The sequence below is a fragment of the Bubalus kerabau genome, chromosome 1 (assembly GCF_029407905.1).
Source record: "Bubalus kerabau isolate K-KA32 ecotype Philippines breed swamp buffalo chromosome 1, PCC_UOA_SB_1v2, whole genome shotgun sequence".
NCBI lineage: Eukaryota > Metazoa > Chordata > Mammalia > Artiodactyla > Bovidae > Bubalus > Bubalus kerabau.
The window spans coordinates 78103655-78123340 of NC_073624.1; the positions used below are offsets into that span (position 1 = coordinate 78103655).

The 19686-nt window shown below is 38.3% G+C and overlaps 1 protein-coding gene and 1 long non-coding RNA gene across 2 annotated transcripts in view; one reads left to right on the forward strand and one right to left on the reverse strand.

The window, feature by feature from the left end:
- Window positions 1-733: 733 nt before the first annotated feature.
- Window positions 734-19686, reverse strand: part of LOC129651616 (uncharacterized) — a 51293-nt gene continuing 32340 nt past the window's right edge. The window contains exons 2-4 of the long non-coding RNA XR_008714248.1: window positions 7193-7417; window positions 5927-6080; window positions 734-1955 (exon numbers count right to left, since the gene is read on the reverse strand). This is a non-coding gene — a long non-coding RNA (uncharacterized LOC129651616). The remainder of the gene's footprint in view (window positions 1956-5926; window positions 6081-7192; window positions 7418-19686) is intronic.
- On the forward strand, window positions 7192-14239 carry LOC129651603 (lysozyme C-2). Its single transcript, XM_055580250.1, has 4 exons — window positions 7192-7363; window positions 8621-8785; window positions 10617-10692; window positions 13687-14239. Exons 1-4 carry the CDS (start codon window positions 7228-7230, stop codon window positions 13751-13753), a joined length of 444 nt encoding a protein of 147 aa, XP_055436225.1. The 5' UTR covers window positions 7192-7227; the 3' UTR covers window positions 13754-14239.

Below are 19686 nucleotides of genomic sequence, written 5' to 3' on the forward strand. Positions count from 1 at the left end.
CTCAGTGATGATAGCCCAATTGTTATGTAAATTGAGAAAGAATTTTTGTAACTTGATCTATGTGGAAAGGGAAATATTTGTTTATAAAGTGAAAAGAAGTGAGATCCAGCCTAAGTTCTAATTGTATTGACTGTGGATGTTTAAAGATAACAGAAATAATAGTACAAAGAAAGCATGCACAAAGAAATCCAAAGCTTTCCACAATTATCAGTTGTGCACATTAAGAATATTGATATTTATTCAGATCCTCTGGGGAGCCTGGTGGGCTGCTGTCTAAGGGGTCTCCAGAGAAGACATACAGATGGCAACAGGCACATGAAAAGGTGCTCAACATCATTAATCAATAGGGAAATGCATATTAAAATCACAATCAGTATCACCTACTGTCAGAATGGCTATCATCCAAAAGACAAGAAATAACAGGTGCTGGTGAGGATACGGATAAAAGGGAACCTTTGTGCACCATTGGTGGGAATGTAAATTGGTATAGCCACTATGGAAAACAGTTTGGAGGCTTCTCAAATTATTAAAAACAGAACTACTATATAATCCAGAAATCCCACTACTAGGTATTTATCTAAAGAAAATGAAAATACTAGTTCAAAAAGATACATTCACCCTTATGTTTATTGCAGCATTTTTTATAATAACCAAGATATGGAAATCTAACTATTCATTGATGGATGAATGAATAAAGATGTGGTATATATATGTAATGGAATAAATGCTGTTGTTGATCAAAAAAAAAAAAAAAAGAATATTGATATTCTCTTAGAGAAAACTCACACCTTAAAAATAAATACATAAAATGGGTTTGCATGACTATATTGGGATCCAAAATCAGACACGTGATAGACAAAGAAGTTATAGCCTGTTGAGGGATGAGGATTACATTGCAATAGAATTCCTTCCCTTTCACTTCAACTTCAAGATAATGTGGTAAACTGAAAAGGCCATGGAATCAACCTGAATCTTAAATCCTAGCTCTCCCGCTCACTAGCTATATGTCTCTGGACAGATGATGTATCTTCTCTAGGACACATTTTTTTCATCTGTAAAATGGACATAATTCCTACCTTAAGACCCCTGTACAATTATGTTGTTGCTGTTGTTCAGTTGCTAAGCCGTGTTTCACTCCTTGTGACACTATACACTACAGCAAGACAGACTCCTCTGTCCTTCACAGTCTCTGAGAGTTTTCTCAGATTAATGCCATTCAGTGATAATGTTTTCTAAACATCTCATCATCCGCCACTCCCTTCTCCTTTTGCCTTCAGTCTTTCCCAGTATTATGGTCTTCTCCAATGAGTCGACTCTTTACATCACATGGCCAAAGTATTGGAACTTCAGCTTCAGCATCAGTTCTTCCAATGAATATTCAGGGTTAATTTCCTTTAGGATTGATTGGTTTGATCTCATTCCAGTCCACGGGACTCTCATGAGTCTTCTCCAGCATCACAATTCGAAAGAATCAACTCTTCAATGCTTAGCCTTCCTTATGGTCCAACACTCACAACAAACATGACAACAGGAAAACCCATAGCTCTGAGTATACAGACCTTTGTTTGCAAAGTGATGTCTTTGCTTTTGAATACACTGTCTAGTTTGTAGTCGCTTTTCTTCCAAAGGGCAAGCATCTTTTGATTTCATGGCTGCACACACCATCTGCAGTGATTTTGGAGTCCAAGAAAGTAAAATCTGTCATTCCTTCCACTTTTTTCCCCTATTTGTCATGGAGTGATGGAACTGGGGCCATGATCTTAGGTTCTTGAATGTTGAGTTTTAACCAGCTTTTTCACTCTCCTCTTTCATCCTCATCAAGAGGCTCTTCAGTTCCTCTTCGCTTTCTGCCATTAGAGTGGGATCACCTCTATATCTGAGGTTGTTGATATTTCTTCTGGCAAGCTTGATTCTAGCTTGTGATTCATCCAGACTGGCATTTCCCATGATGTATTCTGCATATAAGGTAAATAAACAAGCTAATAATACACAGCCTGTCGTACTCCTTTCCCAATTTTGAATCAATCAATAATTGGTGTATTAAGTCATTACCCAAAGTCTTGGCCAGATTAGTGGAACTCCTTTCAATAAGTTCACACATTCCAGGCCATCTTCAAGTTTTTCCCCAGGAAGTCCACAGGGACAATTTTCCCTTCATCTCAAAAATTTACCTTCTCTTTTCTCTTGTATTAGAACCCCATTTCCTAGACCCCTCATATTCGATCTTATTTGCTCTTTAAAATTTTTATTTATTTATTTATTTTGGCTGAGCTGGGTGGCTTGCAGGATGTTAGTTCACCAACCAATGATTGAACCTGGCAGTGTAAGCACCAATTCTTAACCACTAGCCTGCCAGGGAATCCCCAGGAATATATAATTTTGTAATTTCTAGAGACATATGTCTTTTTATAGGATATTTGTTTAGAGTGGTGCTCTTTTTTTTGCATGTTATTAACAGACCCAAATATTCTTCATTTCTCTAATAAAAAGTCAAAAGCAGATAAACATATGTTTGGCAATTAATGTTTCAGTATTTTCTCTTTTTTTGGAAATGATGTACATATTCAGTGCTTGAGTTGCCATGAAAATTTCATGAGACACTAAAAATTAACCATTGTTTAAAATCACTGCAGAAGGTGATTGCAGCCATGAAATTAAAAGACGCTTACTCCTTGGAAGGAAAGTTATGACCAACCTGCTGCTGCTGCTGCTAAGTCACTTCAGTCGTGTCCGAATCTGTGTGACCCCATAGATGGCAGCCCACCAGGCTCCCCCGTCCCTGGGATTCTCCAGGCAAGAACACTGGAGTGGCTTGCCATTCCCTTCTCCAATGCATGAAAGTGAAAAGTGAAAGTGAAGTTGCTCAGTCATATCCAACTCTTAGCGACCCCATGGACTGCCGCCTACCAGGCTCCTCTATCCATGGGATTTTCTAGGCAAGAGTACTGGAGTGGGGTGCCATTGCCTTTTCCTAAATAGTATATTAAAAAGCAGAGACATTACTTTGCCAACAAAGGTCCATCTAGTCAAGGCTATGGTTTTTCCAGTAGTCATGTATGGATGTAAGAGTTGGACTGTGAAGAAAGCTGAGTGCTGAAGAATTGATGCTTTTGAACTGTGGTGTTGGAGAAGACTCTTGAGAGTCCCTTGGACTGCAAGGAAATCCAACCAGTCCATTCTGAAGGAGATCGGTCCTGGTTGTTCTTTGGAAGGAATGATGCTAAAGCTGAAACTCGAGTAGTTTGGCCACCTCATGTGAAGAGTTGACTCATTGGAAAAGATTTTGATGCTGGGAGGGATTGGGGGCAGGAGGAGAAGGAAACAGCAGAGGATGAGATGGCTGGATGGCATCACCGACTCAATGGACATGAGTTTGAGTGAACTCCGGGAGTTGGTGAAGGACAGGGAGGACTGGCGTGCTGCGATTCACGGGGTCGCAAAGAGTTGGACACGACTGAGAGACTGAACTGAAAGTTATTTTTCTTGTTGACAAATCCAGCAAGTAGCAAAACTCACAGAGGCAAAGAACATTAAAATTTACATGTCCTTTTTTCTTACCATATTGATGACATACATTAAAGAAATCATTTTTTAAAAATTCAGTTCTAAACTTGAATTTATAATTTTATCACACCAAGCATCTAGTAGAGACAACATATTTGTTATCAAGCTTATTTGAAGAAGCTTAATTTATTTTTTAAAAAATATTTATTCAGTTATTTGGCTACACCAGGTCTTAGTTATGGCATGGGGGATCTAGTTCCCAGGCCAGGGACTGAACCTGGACACCTTGCATTGGGAGGTCAGAATCTTAGCAACTGGACCACTAGGGAAATCCCATGACTAGTCTTAATTTATACAAGTGCTTCTATTTTGTTTAAGCCAGTTAAATAGAGCTCTTTCACAAGTTTTTAGGAATATATCAAGAGGGAGAAAAATATCCCATATACATAACATACATATATAGATATAGATAGACATATAGATAGACACAAACAGGGATCTTATAGCTTTCATTTAAACATTTTAGCCACATTTCAGGTACAGTAGTACAAAACTCAATAGCTTATAAAAGAATGTGCTCAGTTGCTTTAGTTCATGGGGTCTTTGAGACCCCATGAACCATATCTCACCAGGCTCCTCTGTCCATGGGATTTTCCCAGCAGGAATACTGGAGTGTGTTGCCATTTCCTACTCTTGGGGATCTTCCTGACCCAGGGATGAAACCCTGTGCCCCCTGCATTGCAGGGGGATTTATTACCCCTAAAGCCCTGTAGGGAAGCTTCTGGGAAGCCCTATAAAAGAATAATTGGATCAAAATGGTGTTTCTTGCAGATAGAACAAGTTAAATTTACCCACTGAAATGGCTGACCCCTTTTACCAAGATTTGTGGATAAGACTTCTAAGATTTTTATTTGCCTTTAAAAGATAATCTTACAGAGGCTGTGGACAAAGTCTGGAGTAAGGGAGCTTATGGAAATATCAAATAACAGTTTGTTTTAAAAATCTCTCTCACTATTTTTTTTCCAGTCACATGTTTGCTTTAGGCTACAGTTATCTCTTTAGATCTTAATGTTCAAAGATATGGTAAGGTCGATATTTCCAAAGTACTGAGAAAGAATTGTAGGGTTTATCTAAGAATGAACACAGGGGCATGTTTGCCTATTATCAGAAATCTAGGATAATTCCTATGACATTTTTGTTTTCTTTAACAGTAGGATAGGCTAGTTCAATATCTTAGTTTTTTAAAAAAATTTTTGTAGCACAGCCCCCAAATACAGGAAAGTCTGGAAATGGTCAGGTCTGCTATAGAGTAACAGGCAATACATTAAGCCCTCTTGTGCATTTCCTGGACCTTTGTCAAAGCTCTTTCCTGGCTATTTATATTAATGTAAATTTTACACCTGCTTGAGTGACTTCTGCAGTCCAGATGTTTATTCTCTGATCTTTTCCTAATCTTGTTAAGAATGTGTTTTGTTTTTTTTCCTCACACCAAAGTATTCTTCTATAGCTATATTTTTCCTTTCTTTCTTTTTTCTTTTCAATCTGATCTTCCCATTGATAAAAATAGGACATTTGTTTAAAATATGAGCTCTCTTAAAAATTCTTTTAGGTATAACAGTTCAAATCTTCAATATACCTATTTCAATTGTGACTCCAAACCACTGAGTCTTTTTATGACTTAAAACCAATATTAGGGCTTACCCATGGACATGAGAGGAGTACCTTAAGAAATATAGCTCTCTTGAGATGAGGAGCCTCTCCAGAGAAAGCTGAAGAAACAAAGATCTTCCATGTCTCAGGTGGCAAAGAAACCTCTGTCTCACACAAAGTAAGACCTCTAAAACAACTGATCTCCTCACCCATATCACTAGAAAGGTGATACTGGGTTGAGAGTTTTCCCCTCAAACCAAGCAGGGAAGGTAGAGGCCATAAAGACCCCTTATGCATGTGGACACTCTGTTAAAACAGACTGCCCTGAGAGTCGGCATGGTTGGACAGAGAATACTGCCTGTCACTTCATGTCTTAGGCTCCTAGCTGGCTAACTGTTGCATGCAAGCCTGATAACCTGCACTCCACAAGTGGCAGAAGCCAGAGGGAATATTCTCACTGGTTACAAAGCCAAATTCTCAGGATATAAAACAAGACAAATGGAGATTCTCATCTGATGATTTTTCATCCTTATAACAAATGACAGAGACAAAGTAAAACATGACTCCTACTGGGAGGCTAAGAATCAATAACCACAGGTGTTGATTACCAAAACCAAATTCACGAGTCATAATTTAAGATCTATTTTCACAAATGTCTTTCTCCTGCTGCTGTGAATTTGGAAAGGAAGGGACAAGGAAAAGCTTTATCCTCCTGTCTTGACTGTGCACTTTAGACAGAGAACTGGAAGCCTGACATGGTAAAAATTCTTACTTTCTGCTGGTCTGTTGTCGGTTATCCCATATCTCAACAGCAGTCTCCGGGGAGAATGGAGTGTTCCAGCCTTTCGCTGTCCCATCCTCATCACTAGAAACTACAGGAGGAAACATGTGTTTCCCTTTACTCTTTACCATTTTTAGCTGGGGCTCTGTAACAGAACACAGATTAATAAGAGAAAAGGAAACAAGTTTATTAACATGTACATCTCATGTATACTTGGGCTTCCCTGGTAGCATAGATGGTAAAGAATCTGCCTGCAATGCTGGAGACTTGAGTTCCATCCATGGGTCAGAAAGATCCCCCAGAGAAGGAAATGGCAACCCACTGCAGTATTCTTGCCTGAAAAATTCCATGGACAGTCCATGTGGGCACAAAGAATTGGAAATGACTGAGTGAGTAACACTTTCACTTTCCCATGCATACTTGTGAGAAATGAAGGGATAAGTAACTCAAAGAGGAGGCTAGAATTTAGATTTACAGATCATTTTAACCAAAGAACAGCATATATTTAGAGAGGCAACTAGAAAGAGGAAAAGAATACTAAGCTTCTGAGGGTTCCAAATTTTGGAACGATAAATACATTAGAAAGGGAAAAAAGATAATATCTAGTCAAATCGTTGTTTTGTAGAATCCTTTGGTGCTGTCTTGGGGCTGATAAGTGTCCAGGGTTGTTGGTGATTAATTTATGCACAAATTTATGTTCAGATTTCAGGAAGATAGGGGGAAGACAGAGAACTTGTCTAGGATTTGTTTTTTCAGCTCAAAATAATCCTTATGCCAAAGGGGAAGATTTTGGAATGGCATATTCTGTTATTCTTCTGTAGATTTACTATACAGTTTCCTTGCTTTACAATGACGCTTTAAGTTCTAACATGGAAATGTGAAGACTTAATGTAAATACATGTTCATCAAAGATGGGAGAAAACTCAACTCATTTTCAGTTGAGTAAAATGTTCATTCAGGTTTTTTTTTCCTTTAAACTTGCTCAACTTCATAAAAATAAGAGAAAGTTCCTCTTCGGGCAATAGGTCTAATCCTGAATCTACCTGAGCAATGTCTTTATGCAATGTCATTTCATTATTTTCTGCAAGTTAATTCTTAGGATATCAGAATATCGCTCTTCAAACATAAGAAAGAAAACTGTTTAAGTATATGGACCAATAAACTGCTCCTGTTTTTCACATGTCTTAGAGGGTGGAGCCACCAAATCAGTGAGATAAGAGGGAAGTGAAAAGATGTTAAATAGCAAGTCCAGCTCACCCTGGTCAGTCTGGACATTTGACTTCTCAGTCAACATGAAGACTCTCATTATTCTGGGGTTTCTCTTCCTTTCTGTCGCAGTCCAAGGCAAGGTCTTTGAGAGATGTGAGCTTGCCAGAACTCTGAAGAAACTTGGACTGGATGGCTATGAGGGAGTCAGCCTGGCGAACTGTAAGTTAATTCTTCTTCCTCCTTCCAAACAGTTAGCCATGTGTGGAACAGATACTAATAGAGCATGAATAATAGGAAAGGGACTTGGAGTGAATGGCTCTTTTCTTTCTTGGAGGGTTTGTACATTTACAGAGGTTAAAAACAGCAACTTGTTTCTTTAGAATCTGATGCGCCAGGGGAAGGAGTGAGGCATAGGAGGTTCAAATCCATATCATTTTAAGCATGTTAGGTGTGACTGTGCTTGTCTAGTGCCACTAAATTTTCCAGGTGGTACAAGTAGGCTGACAATAAAAATATTTCAGCACCTGTGATATATCTATCAAGTGTTTGACTCTAACCATTTTCAGTTTGGAACTTGGGTTCTGCAAGCATGAGTAAGGTAGTATTTTTCCACTTTTAACCCCCTTATCACGATGTTGAGTTTTTAACAGCAAAGTTTTAAAAAATTACTCTAAACTCTCAAAACAGGGACAATAGGAACCTATTTCCTCTCAATTAATATCTACATAAGGATCTCTGAAATGCACCATGAAAGGATATTTTATTAATCTGACTTTAGTCCATTAATTAATTTTCATTTTCTTCCACAGAATTCAAGCTGCACACTACAGAAAAGTAACTGTGTATTTTAGTCCATATTTGTCAATGTCATCACTGTATTTTTCAGATTGAATTCAGACATTTCCCCTCCATAACTATTTTTGAATGAATGCGCCAATGGCTAGATAGATGGATGGATGACATAGTCTTTTCTATTCTATGATTCCTTTGGTCTGGATTCTAATTTGATACCCAAGTTTACCTTTAGGTATCATAAGAAATTTTATTTCTCCCAGAAATTCCTTATTTTTCTTAATAAATAGTTTTTTAAATAAAAGTATTTTTCCATTAGCTTATACACCTGCTGATAATGAACAAACCCATTCAACAACTCTGTTGACTTTTCTATCTTGGCTGCATCTTACCTGAGGGATGGGAGCAGGGGAAGAGTAACAGGAATGGCAGAAATAGCTATTTTAATGTTTTTAAAAATATGTTGTTTTGTTTCATTAGTATTACCAAATGATTTGCTAATAAAAGAATTCTCTTAAGGGAATTCTTAACATGTAGGTGTTAGAATATCTCACAAGTAAAATACATCTTTAAACTTATAAAGTTGTTACTAAAATAGAATTAGTTAAATAGAACTGATGGGGCTATGAAGTCTAAGTCATGTCATGTTGCTGTTTATAATCAAAATATACATTTTTTTTTCAGGGTTGTGTTTGACCAAATGGGAAAGCAGTTATAACACAAAAGCTACAAACTACAATCCTAGCAGTGAAAGCACTGATTATGGGATATTTCAGATCAACAGCAAATGGTGGTGTAATGATGGCAAAACCCCTAACGCAGTTGACGGCTGTCATGTATCCTGCAGCGGTAAGACAAGATGATGTTGAGTGATGGTTCAGCCCCCATCTGGTTATACCTATAAGAACAGAGATTCAGTACAAATGAAAATGTCTTGAGGAGTTCATCAGGGACCTAGAAAAATTCCATCTGAACTTCTAGAACCTATTATCCTCCTCAAAATTTCTTAAGTTAAAAATTAATGAGCTGGTATCATAAAATGTTGCTGTTTGTTAACCTACAAGATTTTCTGTAATGACCTGTCATGTTATTATAACTGGACTTGTTGATGCTTGTAAAGAACAATGCTATTCCTCTTACTTACCTGGTTTGGGGAGGAGAGGGTAATTCGATTATGTGGTATTTTTCTAATCTGCCCTGATTTATTGGAAAACAAAGGATTACTAACTAACCAAAGAGGAGGACTATGTGTGGTCCTTTTAAAAATTTTGTTTTTACTTTTTATGATTAAATATTTTAAATATATGGAAAATTAGAAACATTAATATAATAACCTTCAATATGTTCATCATGTACTGTGACAGTTATTAATATTTGGTCATATTTATTTATCTTATGTATATAAACTATATATATATATATATATGGGTTTTTTTGCTGAGTGATTTAAAGTGAATTATTCATGGTGAATAGAAAATTATGACCTTTCATTTCGAAATTCTTTAGCTTGCATCTCCAAAAAGTACAGTTCCTGTATGAACGTTGTCATTCTGAGAAGTCAATTTATAGATCTGTTGAACTGGGGTGAAATAAATATGCTACTGAGTTCCTTTTAAAATAGAGATATGGAATCTTTAGTGCATAAAGTACTGGAGAACTAATGCAAAAATTGTTAAATTTTTACATACGAAAATTCCTAATAGAGAAGATTAGTCTAAGAATATTCTTTTGTATGCAGTTAATTTACATAGATAATATTTTTTATACAGTAATCATTAGTCATTGAGTAAAAATTGTCTCTACCCCAGGATTTATGAACACTGGGTAATTTTTGGAATTACAGCTTCTTTCACAATATACATCACTCATGGACATGAATATAAAACTATATTATGCACATTTGTACCCACATACAAACATGTAAGCAATGTGTTCCAACAAAAATGAAATTGTACTAAATTTTCTGCCTTACAATATGCTCTTTATTGCCCAAAATTATATTATCAGCAAACACCAATCTTTATTATATATCAAGATGAATAAATTTCACTAAATATATATTCTATAATTTATCAATCCAATGCACACTGTTAATGCACTTAGACTATAGTCCCTTTTTATTTTCCCCTATGAATCATTTTGTACACACATCTTTGGGGACATCTCTTATTATTTCTTTAAGGTAAACTTCCACTAATATTAACAGAAAGAGAAAGTGAAGTCACTCAGTCGTGTCCGACTCTTTGCAACCCCATGACCTGTAGCTTACCAGGCTCCTCCATCCATGGGATTCTCCAGGCAAGAGTATAACAGTGGGTTGCCATTTCCTTCTCCAATTACAGAATTGCTGAGCAAAAAATTGCTAGACCAGTTTCTGCTTGTTTGTTTTAGTTTTGTTTTGATTTTCTGGTCCCTAGTAAAAGAGAACCTTCCATCACATTAGTTAATAGTTCCAGAGCTGCCAGTGACTTTGGTAAAAGAGAAACAGAATGCTTTATTTCATGCCAAATAGGATGGAAAAAGAAAGAGTTTTCCCTCAACATTCACAGATACATGGACTCATAAAAAACAAAATTTTGGTTGTTCTTTGCTCAGCCTAAGAAAACAAAGCTGATTGAACTTAAACTTATAATGAAATTTCTATGAATGTTGTCTTCATTTCTTACCATCTCCTTTTCAGAATTAATGGAAAATGACATCGCCAAAGCTGTAGCATGTGCAAAGCATATTGTCAGTGAGCAAGGCATTACAGCATGGTATGTTTTGGGTTTTTTTCTCCCCTTTTCCAGTTCTACTGAGATGTAATTGCCATACATCACTGTAGAAGTTTAAAGTGTACAGCAAAATGATTTGACTTACATACATCGTGAAATTATTGTCACAATAAGTTTAGTGAACATACATCATGTCATATGCTGCTGCTGCAGCTAAGTCGCTTCAGTTGTGTCTGACTCTGTGCGACCCCATAGACGGCAGCCCACCAGGCTCCCCCATCCCTGGGGTTCTCCAGGCAAGAGCACTGGAGTGGGTTGCCATTTCTTTCTCCAATGCATGAAACTGAAAAGTGAAAGTGAAGTCACTCAGTCATGTCCGACTCTTTGCGACCCCCTGGACTGCAGCCTACCAGGCTCCTCCGCCCATGGGATTTTCAAGGCAAGAGTACTGGAGAGGGTTGCCATTGCCTTCTCCATCATGTCATATAGATACAAACAAAGAAATAGAAGAAAAACTTTGTGTGTGTGATGAAGTCTTAGGCTTTACTCTTTTAACAATCTTCATATACAACATATATCAGTGTCAATTGTATATATTACCACATACATTACATCCCCAGTATTCGTTATCTTATACCTAGAAGTTTGTAAGAACTTTGACTGACTTCATCTAATTCCCCACCCTCATCCCCTCCCACTACCCCTACCTATGATAACCACATATTGACCTCTTTTCCTATGATTTTGTTTGGATGTATGTGTTTGAAGTATAATGGACTTACACTATGTAAGTTCCTGTTACAGAGCATGGTATGTGTTAAGCATGAAAGAGGAGATCTGGGGACTTGCCTGGCCATCCAGTTGATAAGACTTTGTGCTTCAATGTGGGGGGTGCTGGACAGGGAACTGCATGCCATTAGATGTGGCCAAAAAAATAAGGGGAGGATGGAGAACTGGGGTTTTTGGTAGTGCCTTTGGGCACCTAGGATTTTAGCCTCCTACCTAACTACCAGGAATCTACCCCAATATTGGAGGGGTGGAGTCTTAACCACTGGACCTCCAGAGAGCTGTTTTACTCTACTGTTATGAAAGAAGCAAAGGAATATATTCCCAAAGACCAAAATATGCTGAGGACTGAAAATTGCAGCTTTGTTTGTGTGTTCCGTCAGTAAGTCAGATCTGACTCTTTGTGACCCCATGGACTGTAGAACACAGGCTTCCCTGTCCTTCATTATCTCCTGGAGTATGCTCAAATTCATGTCCATTGAGTTGGTGAAGCTATCTAAGCATCTCATCCTCTGCCGTACCCTCCTTTTTTTGCCTTCAATCTTTCCCAACATCAGGGTCTTTTCCAATGAGTCGGCTCTTCAGGACACCTGGCCAAAGTATTGGAACTTCAGCTTTAACATCAGTCCTTCCAATGAATATTCAGGATTGATTCCCTTTAGGATTGACTGGTTTGATTTCCTTGCTGTCAAAGGGACTGTCAAGAGTCTTCTCCAGCACCACTATTCAAAAGCATCAATTCTCAGGCACTCAGCTTCTTTATGGTCCAGCTGTCACATATGTACATGACTACTGGAAAAACTATAGCTTTGACTATAGGAACCTTTGTCGTCAAAGTGATGTCTTTGGTTTTGAATACACCATCTAGGCTTGCCACAGCTTTCCTTGGAAAGAGCAAGTGTCTTAATTTCATGGCTGCAGTCACCCACCACAGTGATTTTGGAGCACAAGAAAATAAAATCTGTCACTGCTTCCACTTTTTCCCCTTCTATTTGCCATGAAGTGATGGGACCAGATGCCATGATCTTAGTTTTTTGAATGCTGAGTTTTAACCAGCTTTTCCACTCTTCTTTCACACTCATCAAGAGGCTCTTTAGTTCCTCTTCACTTTCTGCCATTAGAGTGGTATCATCTGCATATCTGCGGTTGTTGATATTTCTCTTGGCAATGTTGATTCCAGCCTGTGATTCATCCAGCCCAGCATTTTGCATAATATACTCTGCATATAAGTTAAATAAACAGGATGACAATATATAGCCTTGTCATACTGATTTCCCAATTTTGAACCAATGAGTCGTTCCATGTAAGTTTCTGACTGTTGTTTCTTGACCCATATGCATGTTTCTCAGCAGACAGACAAGGTAATCTGGTATTCCCATCTCTTTAAGAATTTTCCACAGTTTGCTGTGATCCATAGCACAGTTTGCTTGTATATCCATACAAGGCTTAAGCATAGTCTATGAAGCAGAAGTAGATGTTTTCTAATAAATTCCCTTGCTTTTCCTATGATCCAACGGATGTTGGCAATTTGATCTCTTGTTCCTTTGCCTTTTCTAAATCCAACTTGTACATTTGGAAGTTTTCGGTGCATGTACTGCTGAAGCCTAGCTTGAAGGACCCTGAGCATAACCTTACTAGCATGGGAAACGTGCTATGTGAAATGTGGAAGGAGCACAACTGTAAGATATTTTGAACATTCTTTGGCACTGTCCTACTTTGGAATTGGAAGGAAAACTGATCTTTTTGAGTCCTGTGGCCACTGCTGAGTTTTCCAAATTTGCTGACATATTGAGTCAGCACTTTAAGAGCATTATTCTTTAGATTTGTGCTGAACAATGTATTATATAGAAACAGTCTATTTTAATGGAATCAAAATCTTATTCTGTTATTCCTCAGTTTATTTTAGGGGATTTCTAGAGGTTTTAAAATTCTCTCTCGTCTATCAATTACTTGTCATATTTTGAAATTATTTTGGAATTAAGTAAATGTGAAATGCACTCTGCAGTTGTGTTGTGGACTACATAGGACTCAACATTTGTGTTCAGCATTCTGTGCTCTAGTGAAGGCTTGATAGAGATGTGAAGTCCTTGGTATACATACCTCCAGTTAATAAATAGTGATACTTGGAACTGTCTATAGTCTCAATTTCATGTATTGATAAGCTATTTTGTTCTGCCAAAGAATTTGAATATGTTTATTACAGTATCACTATGTTTAAGTCTTATTACCATGTTTCATCTTTCTCCACAGGGTGGCATGGAAAAGTCACTGTCGAGACCATGACGTCAGCAGTTATGTTGAGGGTTGCACCCTGTAACTGTGGAGTTATCATTCTTCAGCTCATTTTGTCTCTTTTTCACATTAAGGAAGTAATAGTTGAGTGAAAGGTTATACCACCATTCCTTCAAACAAATAATATTTTTACAGAAACAGGAGCATATGGTCCTTCTTCTAAGAGGCTTAATGTTTACCTGATGTGTTAACGGTTTGTTAATGGGCCTACAATATTATTCAGTGTGCTAACAGAACTAATGTTGGTAAATATTTGTCTAAACTCTTAATTATCAAATATGCCTCCAGTACATTCAGTTCTTAATCAAAGAGAGATCACTTATACATCTTGCTGATCATGAAGGAATATAAACAGGGATTAGATGACCTGTTTCTTTTCCTTAATTTTATTATCATAGATTCATGCATTATGACTAAATTCAGATGAGATTGCCAGTATTGAAATAATTGCTAATTAACTATAGATATGAAATGATGCATCTGTAAAAAATACAGACATTTTCATTAAAAACCTTGCAATTCATACCTTGTCTGTCTTTGTTTAGAGCTATTTAGTGTCTCTGAAGAATACATACGTATATATGCAGGAAAAAATGATACTTAATATTTACAACATCTTTATCTATACCCAAACAGATGGATATTGCTGGAGAAAAATCCATAAGCATGCTGACAGTTCTTATAATTATTATTATTATTTTTTTGGCTGAGCTGATCAGCTTGTGGGATCTTAGTTCCCCAACCAGGGATTGAACCCACACCCTCAACAGTGAAAGATCAAAGTCCTAACCACAAGATTCCCAGGGAATTCCCTTCAGTTTTAATTTATAAACATAAACCTCAAATGGGCACTCAAGACTGTCCGGTGTTCTTAGTCACTTCTCTACAATCCTGTGTTGGTGTTGCCACTCTCCAAAATGACTGCCACTATTTACTCATTTCTTTTCAAATTCCCAGCACACACGCCAATTACTAGCCTTCCACACTCTGCTTTCAGTAGATGACCTGGCTTCTCCCATTACACTGACAGAACAGAAGCAACTCATACAAAACTCTCCCCTCCTCACCATCATAACAGAGCTCACGTCTCTCCCTGGGCCTGCCCTCCCTTCCTTCCCCTTTATCACTGGGATGAAGGGCCTCTGCTCCTGCCAATGGCAGTGTCTCCACATGCAGTCTTCATCACAGCCCTCTCCCTACTCCAGTTTAGGCTGAGTGTTTCCTGATCCTGAGTTTTCCCTCTTTGCTGGATCACCCCCATCATGGAACGAACTGCTCTGGTAATCTTCCATCATAGAAAGAACTCTCCATGGACTCTACATAACCCTCCAACCACAACATCATTTTTGACTCCCTTGTTTACAGCAACACTTCTGGGATGATATGTCTATATTCACCCACTCCGCCTCCTCACCTCCCTTTCTTTTTTCATCTATTCCTAATCTCAGAGCTGTCCTTACTCAGCTGAAAATGGCTCCAGCCGACTCCTCCCAGGATGCCTTGGGGCCAGTTCTAGAGATCACCCGATTTCTGTTCATCCTACTTGATCTCTCAGCAGCATTTGACAGAGTGAGCCACTTCTACATCTAGACAAGTTTTTCTTCCTCAGCTTCTCCTCCTTTACATCTTGTCTCATTGATGGTTTCTTCTTAGCTCTTCTTGGCTGCCTGTTTCTCTGCTGTTTACTTTTAACTGTGGGAGTGCCCCAAGACTCAAGCCTGTAACCATTTGATAGACATGTTTTATTTATTCATTGATCTGTCTCTTCTTGCTGAAATATAACTTTCAAGAGAATAGAGTCCTTCCCCCTTTTCTAGACATTGAAATAATCTCAATTTCCCCCCAATATTTTCAAGTACAGTATAGCCTTTTATGTTTTCTGAACAGTTTGAGAATACACTGCCAACATGGTGTCCAGTGGCTCTGAATCCCTTAGTGTGTAATTCCTACATAACCTCAAAACATCATCCAAATCAACAAGTGAATACTGACAAATTAGGACCACCTAATCATCAGATGCTATGCAATTTCATCAATTGTCCCATTAGTGCTTCTTAATTAAAATGTCTAATTCTGATTCATGTTATATTTGTTTGCCATGTTTTTCAGTTTCCTGCAATCTAGGTCACTTTTCACCTTTTCCTTGACGTTTATGGCTTTAACCCTTTTGAAGACCTCAACCAGCTATGGTGTGAAATTTTCTAAGATTTTTCTGATATTCTCTGGGTTAGATTAGTTATGCATCTTTGGCAGGGATACCATAGCAGTAATGCTGTGCTCATCTCCCTGCACCCTTTCAGGTGACATTCAGTTTTGAAACATTCTATTACTGATGATGTTCTCATTAATCATTTGATTAAGGTGATGTCTGCAAGTCACTTCCATTGTGAGGTATTTGGGAGAGGGTGAAGTATTTTGAGAAAATTTCTTCCTTATCAAAATGTCAATTTACATTTTTACTTATTATATCAGTATGGACTCTCAGCTTCCTACATTACTCCAATTATTATGTATCATAATCCATGGCTATCATTTATTTTGATGTTCACATTGTCCCTGATTTGGCCATGAGAGCCTCTGCAAGCTAGCTTCTATGTCACTTTGACTTGTCCCCATCATTCCTTGGGGACTTTTTTGTTTTCTGGTGTAAGATGTTCTAATGCTCACCTTCTTCTTTTCCTACTTCAGCCTGGAATCAGTGATTTCTTTCATGAATCCTTATTTTAAAAAATAGCTATAGGCAATAGAGTCACTGTTCCCAGGCTCCATCAATGGTCAGAGCTAGAGGATGTAGGTATTTACATTATTTTAATCTATTTAAATTGAATTCATACAGTATCTCCAATATCAATCTCACACCACAAGGTCAATTCTAATTTTTTCCTTTTTCACTGTGTTACATCTCTGCCACACCATCTGGGCCGCTGTCCTTACAGGAAATAGGGCAGAACTCCTTTACGCTTGTTTACACCCATATCCCAAATATCTGGAACTGTGCCTATAACATGATGAACAATAAATATCAGTTGATTTAAAGGATCTCTGAAATTATTTGGCATATTCCCCCACCCAGGGAATTCTGAGAGTTTTCTCACTTTATAGTCCCACATGATTCCAGCACAGCAGCTTCTGGAGCTCCAAGGTTTCAAGTCTATGTGACCAGCCATGGGAGGACAGCTGGGGGGTCCAAGATTCTGGGACCATTTTTATATGAATCAACAGGAAAGAATATGGGTTTATTCATATAAGGATATTGAAAGGTGTATGGAGAATGAGTCAAGGTAGGGAGAGAGACTTGAAGAGTGACAGCTCAGATGCGGAGACAGGATATAACTAAGAAGCACCAGGACTGATCCATAACAATGATTGGCTGAGGAAACCATCAGAGTAGCAACAGTTGGCCTAAGGGGGAAAGCAACGCTTATTGCAGATTCTTCCTTGTTTTTTTTTTCAAGTCATATCTTACTTATACCTGTTGTTTTAATACAATCAAGCTCCCAAACCAAAAATTGACCCTTATTCTGAGAATGAAGTAAAAAATCAATATCAAGGTTTCCTCATTTTTAGTTCAGTTCAGTTGCTCAGTCGTGTCCGACTCTTTGCGACCCCATGAATTGCAGCATGCCAGGCATTCCTGTACATCACCAACTCCTGGAGTTCATCCAAACCCATGTCCATTGAGTTAGCGATGCCATCCAACCGTCTCATCCTCTATTGTCCCCTTCTCATCCTGCCTTCAATCTTTCCCAGCATCAGGGTCTTTTCAAATGAGTCAGCTCTTCGCATCAGGTGGCCAAAGTATTGGAGTTTCAGCTTCAACATCAGTCCTACCAATGAATACTCAGGACTGATTTCCTCTAGGATGGACTGGTTGGACCTCCTTGCAGTCCAAGGGACTCTCAAGAGTCTTCTCCAACACCAGAGTTCAAAAGCATCAATTCTTAGGCACTCAGCTTTCTTTATAGTCCAACTCTCACATCCATTCATCACCACTGGAAAAACCATAGCCTTGACTAGATGGACCTTTGTTGACAAAGTAATGTCTCTGCTTTTCAATATGCTGTCTAGGTTGGTCATGACTTTCCTTCCAAGGAGTAAACATCTTTTAATTTCATGGCTGCAATCACCATCCACAGTGATTTTGGAGCCCCCCAAAATAAAGTCAGCCACTGTTTCCACTGTTTCCCCATTTATTTGCCATGAAGTGAAGTATTAGTGGCTCAGTTGTGTCCAACTCTTTGTGACCCTGTGAACTGTAGCCCACCAGGCTCCTCTTGTCCATAGAATTTTTCAGCAAGAATATCAGAGTGGGTTGCCATTTTCCTCCTCCAGGGGATCTGCCAGACCCAGGGATTGAACCCAAGGTCTCTTGCATTAGCTGGCAGATCCTTTACCAATAGCACCATCTGAGAAGCCCCCAAAGTAAATGGTCGCATTCCTAATTTCTTTCAGAAATCTGAGTTAACTTTATCTAAAAAGTGATTCTGTCTTTAAAATTCTAGGTTATCTTTTGTAATTGCTTCCTCATGTTGGAGAAGCTCATCCTTCTGTAGTTTGTGTGCTATGCGTGTGCTTAGTTGCTCAATCATGTCTGACTCTTTGCGACCCTGTGGACTATAGCCTACCAGGCTCCTCTGTCCAAGGGATTCTCCAGGCCAGAATACTGGAGTGGGTTGCCATGCCCTCCTCCAGGGGATCTTCCCAACCCAGGGATTGAACCAAGGTCTCCCACTTTGCAGGCAGATTCTTTACCATTTGAGCCACCAGGGAAGCTGTGGCTCTAGTTTGTGGTTGATATTTGTTTGTAAGCTTGCATTACTTCCCTGCATCATTTGTAATATCAAAACACTATTTTAACACAGGTGGTCAAGAGAGGAGTGTAACACCTTAATTGTAGGTGGAGTATATTTATATACAGGGAATTTACCAATTTCATTGAATGTCTACACTATACATATGAGTGTCCTTTCTGAGAAAGCAGAGAAGCCTTAAGGGAGCATAAGATCTCAAGTAGCTCATCATGATGAATATAAGGACATGACAGCAAACCTCAGGATAGACAATAAAGTCATAGGTGACATGTGCTTGACATATGTGTGTTATAAAGGCCGAGTCCTCTGAGTTCAAGGTTGGCATGCTCTGGATGAAGACTGGGTTGGAGGGAAGAGAAACTGGAGGGAAGAAGACTGCTTAGAAAGCCAGGTCAGTCCCATCATGAAATTCAAATCCTAACCAGATTTCACACACTGACTACGCAGAGGATATTTGACTTGCCGTGGATTGAACCTTTACATAAGGAAGATATTTTAAGTCCATTCACTCAGTCGTGTCCAACTTTTTGTGACCCCATGGATTGTAGCCCTTCAGGCTCATCTGTCCATGGAATCCTCCAGGCAAGAATACTGGAGTGGGTTGCCATTTCCTTCTCCAGGTTTCTATATTTAGGTTTATTTTATTCCTGTTATTTTTCAGAAAAATTAGTAGTCATGCACGTATGTATAAGTGAGTTTGTGGAAACTTTCCTATAAGAAGATAGTATACTTATGAGAAAACTTAAAAGTACCTTAACTTCCTAGATGTTGAAACATCCATTCATTTTTTTTAAAGCAGATTTAAGTTTACCATTTTATATTTACATGATATTTCTGATTTACTAAATTGCTCTTTAACTGAAAAATCCTTTTGCAGTGGAAGGGAAGCTCAAGAGGGAGGGGATTTATGTAAACTTATAGCAGATTTACATTGTTATACAGCAGAAACCAATACAATATTGTTAAGCAATTTAATTAAAAAAAATAAATCTTAAAATAGAAAATCTTATTGAATCAGTAGTCAAGGAAACTATTTTCCAAAATAAATCTGTAAGGCACTGATACTAGTCCTCATCATCTTTGGGGTCAAATCATGTTAGACTCTGTGAAAATGGTGCCATGTTTGTGAGTTCAGCTTCTATTTGAC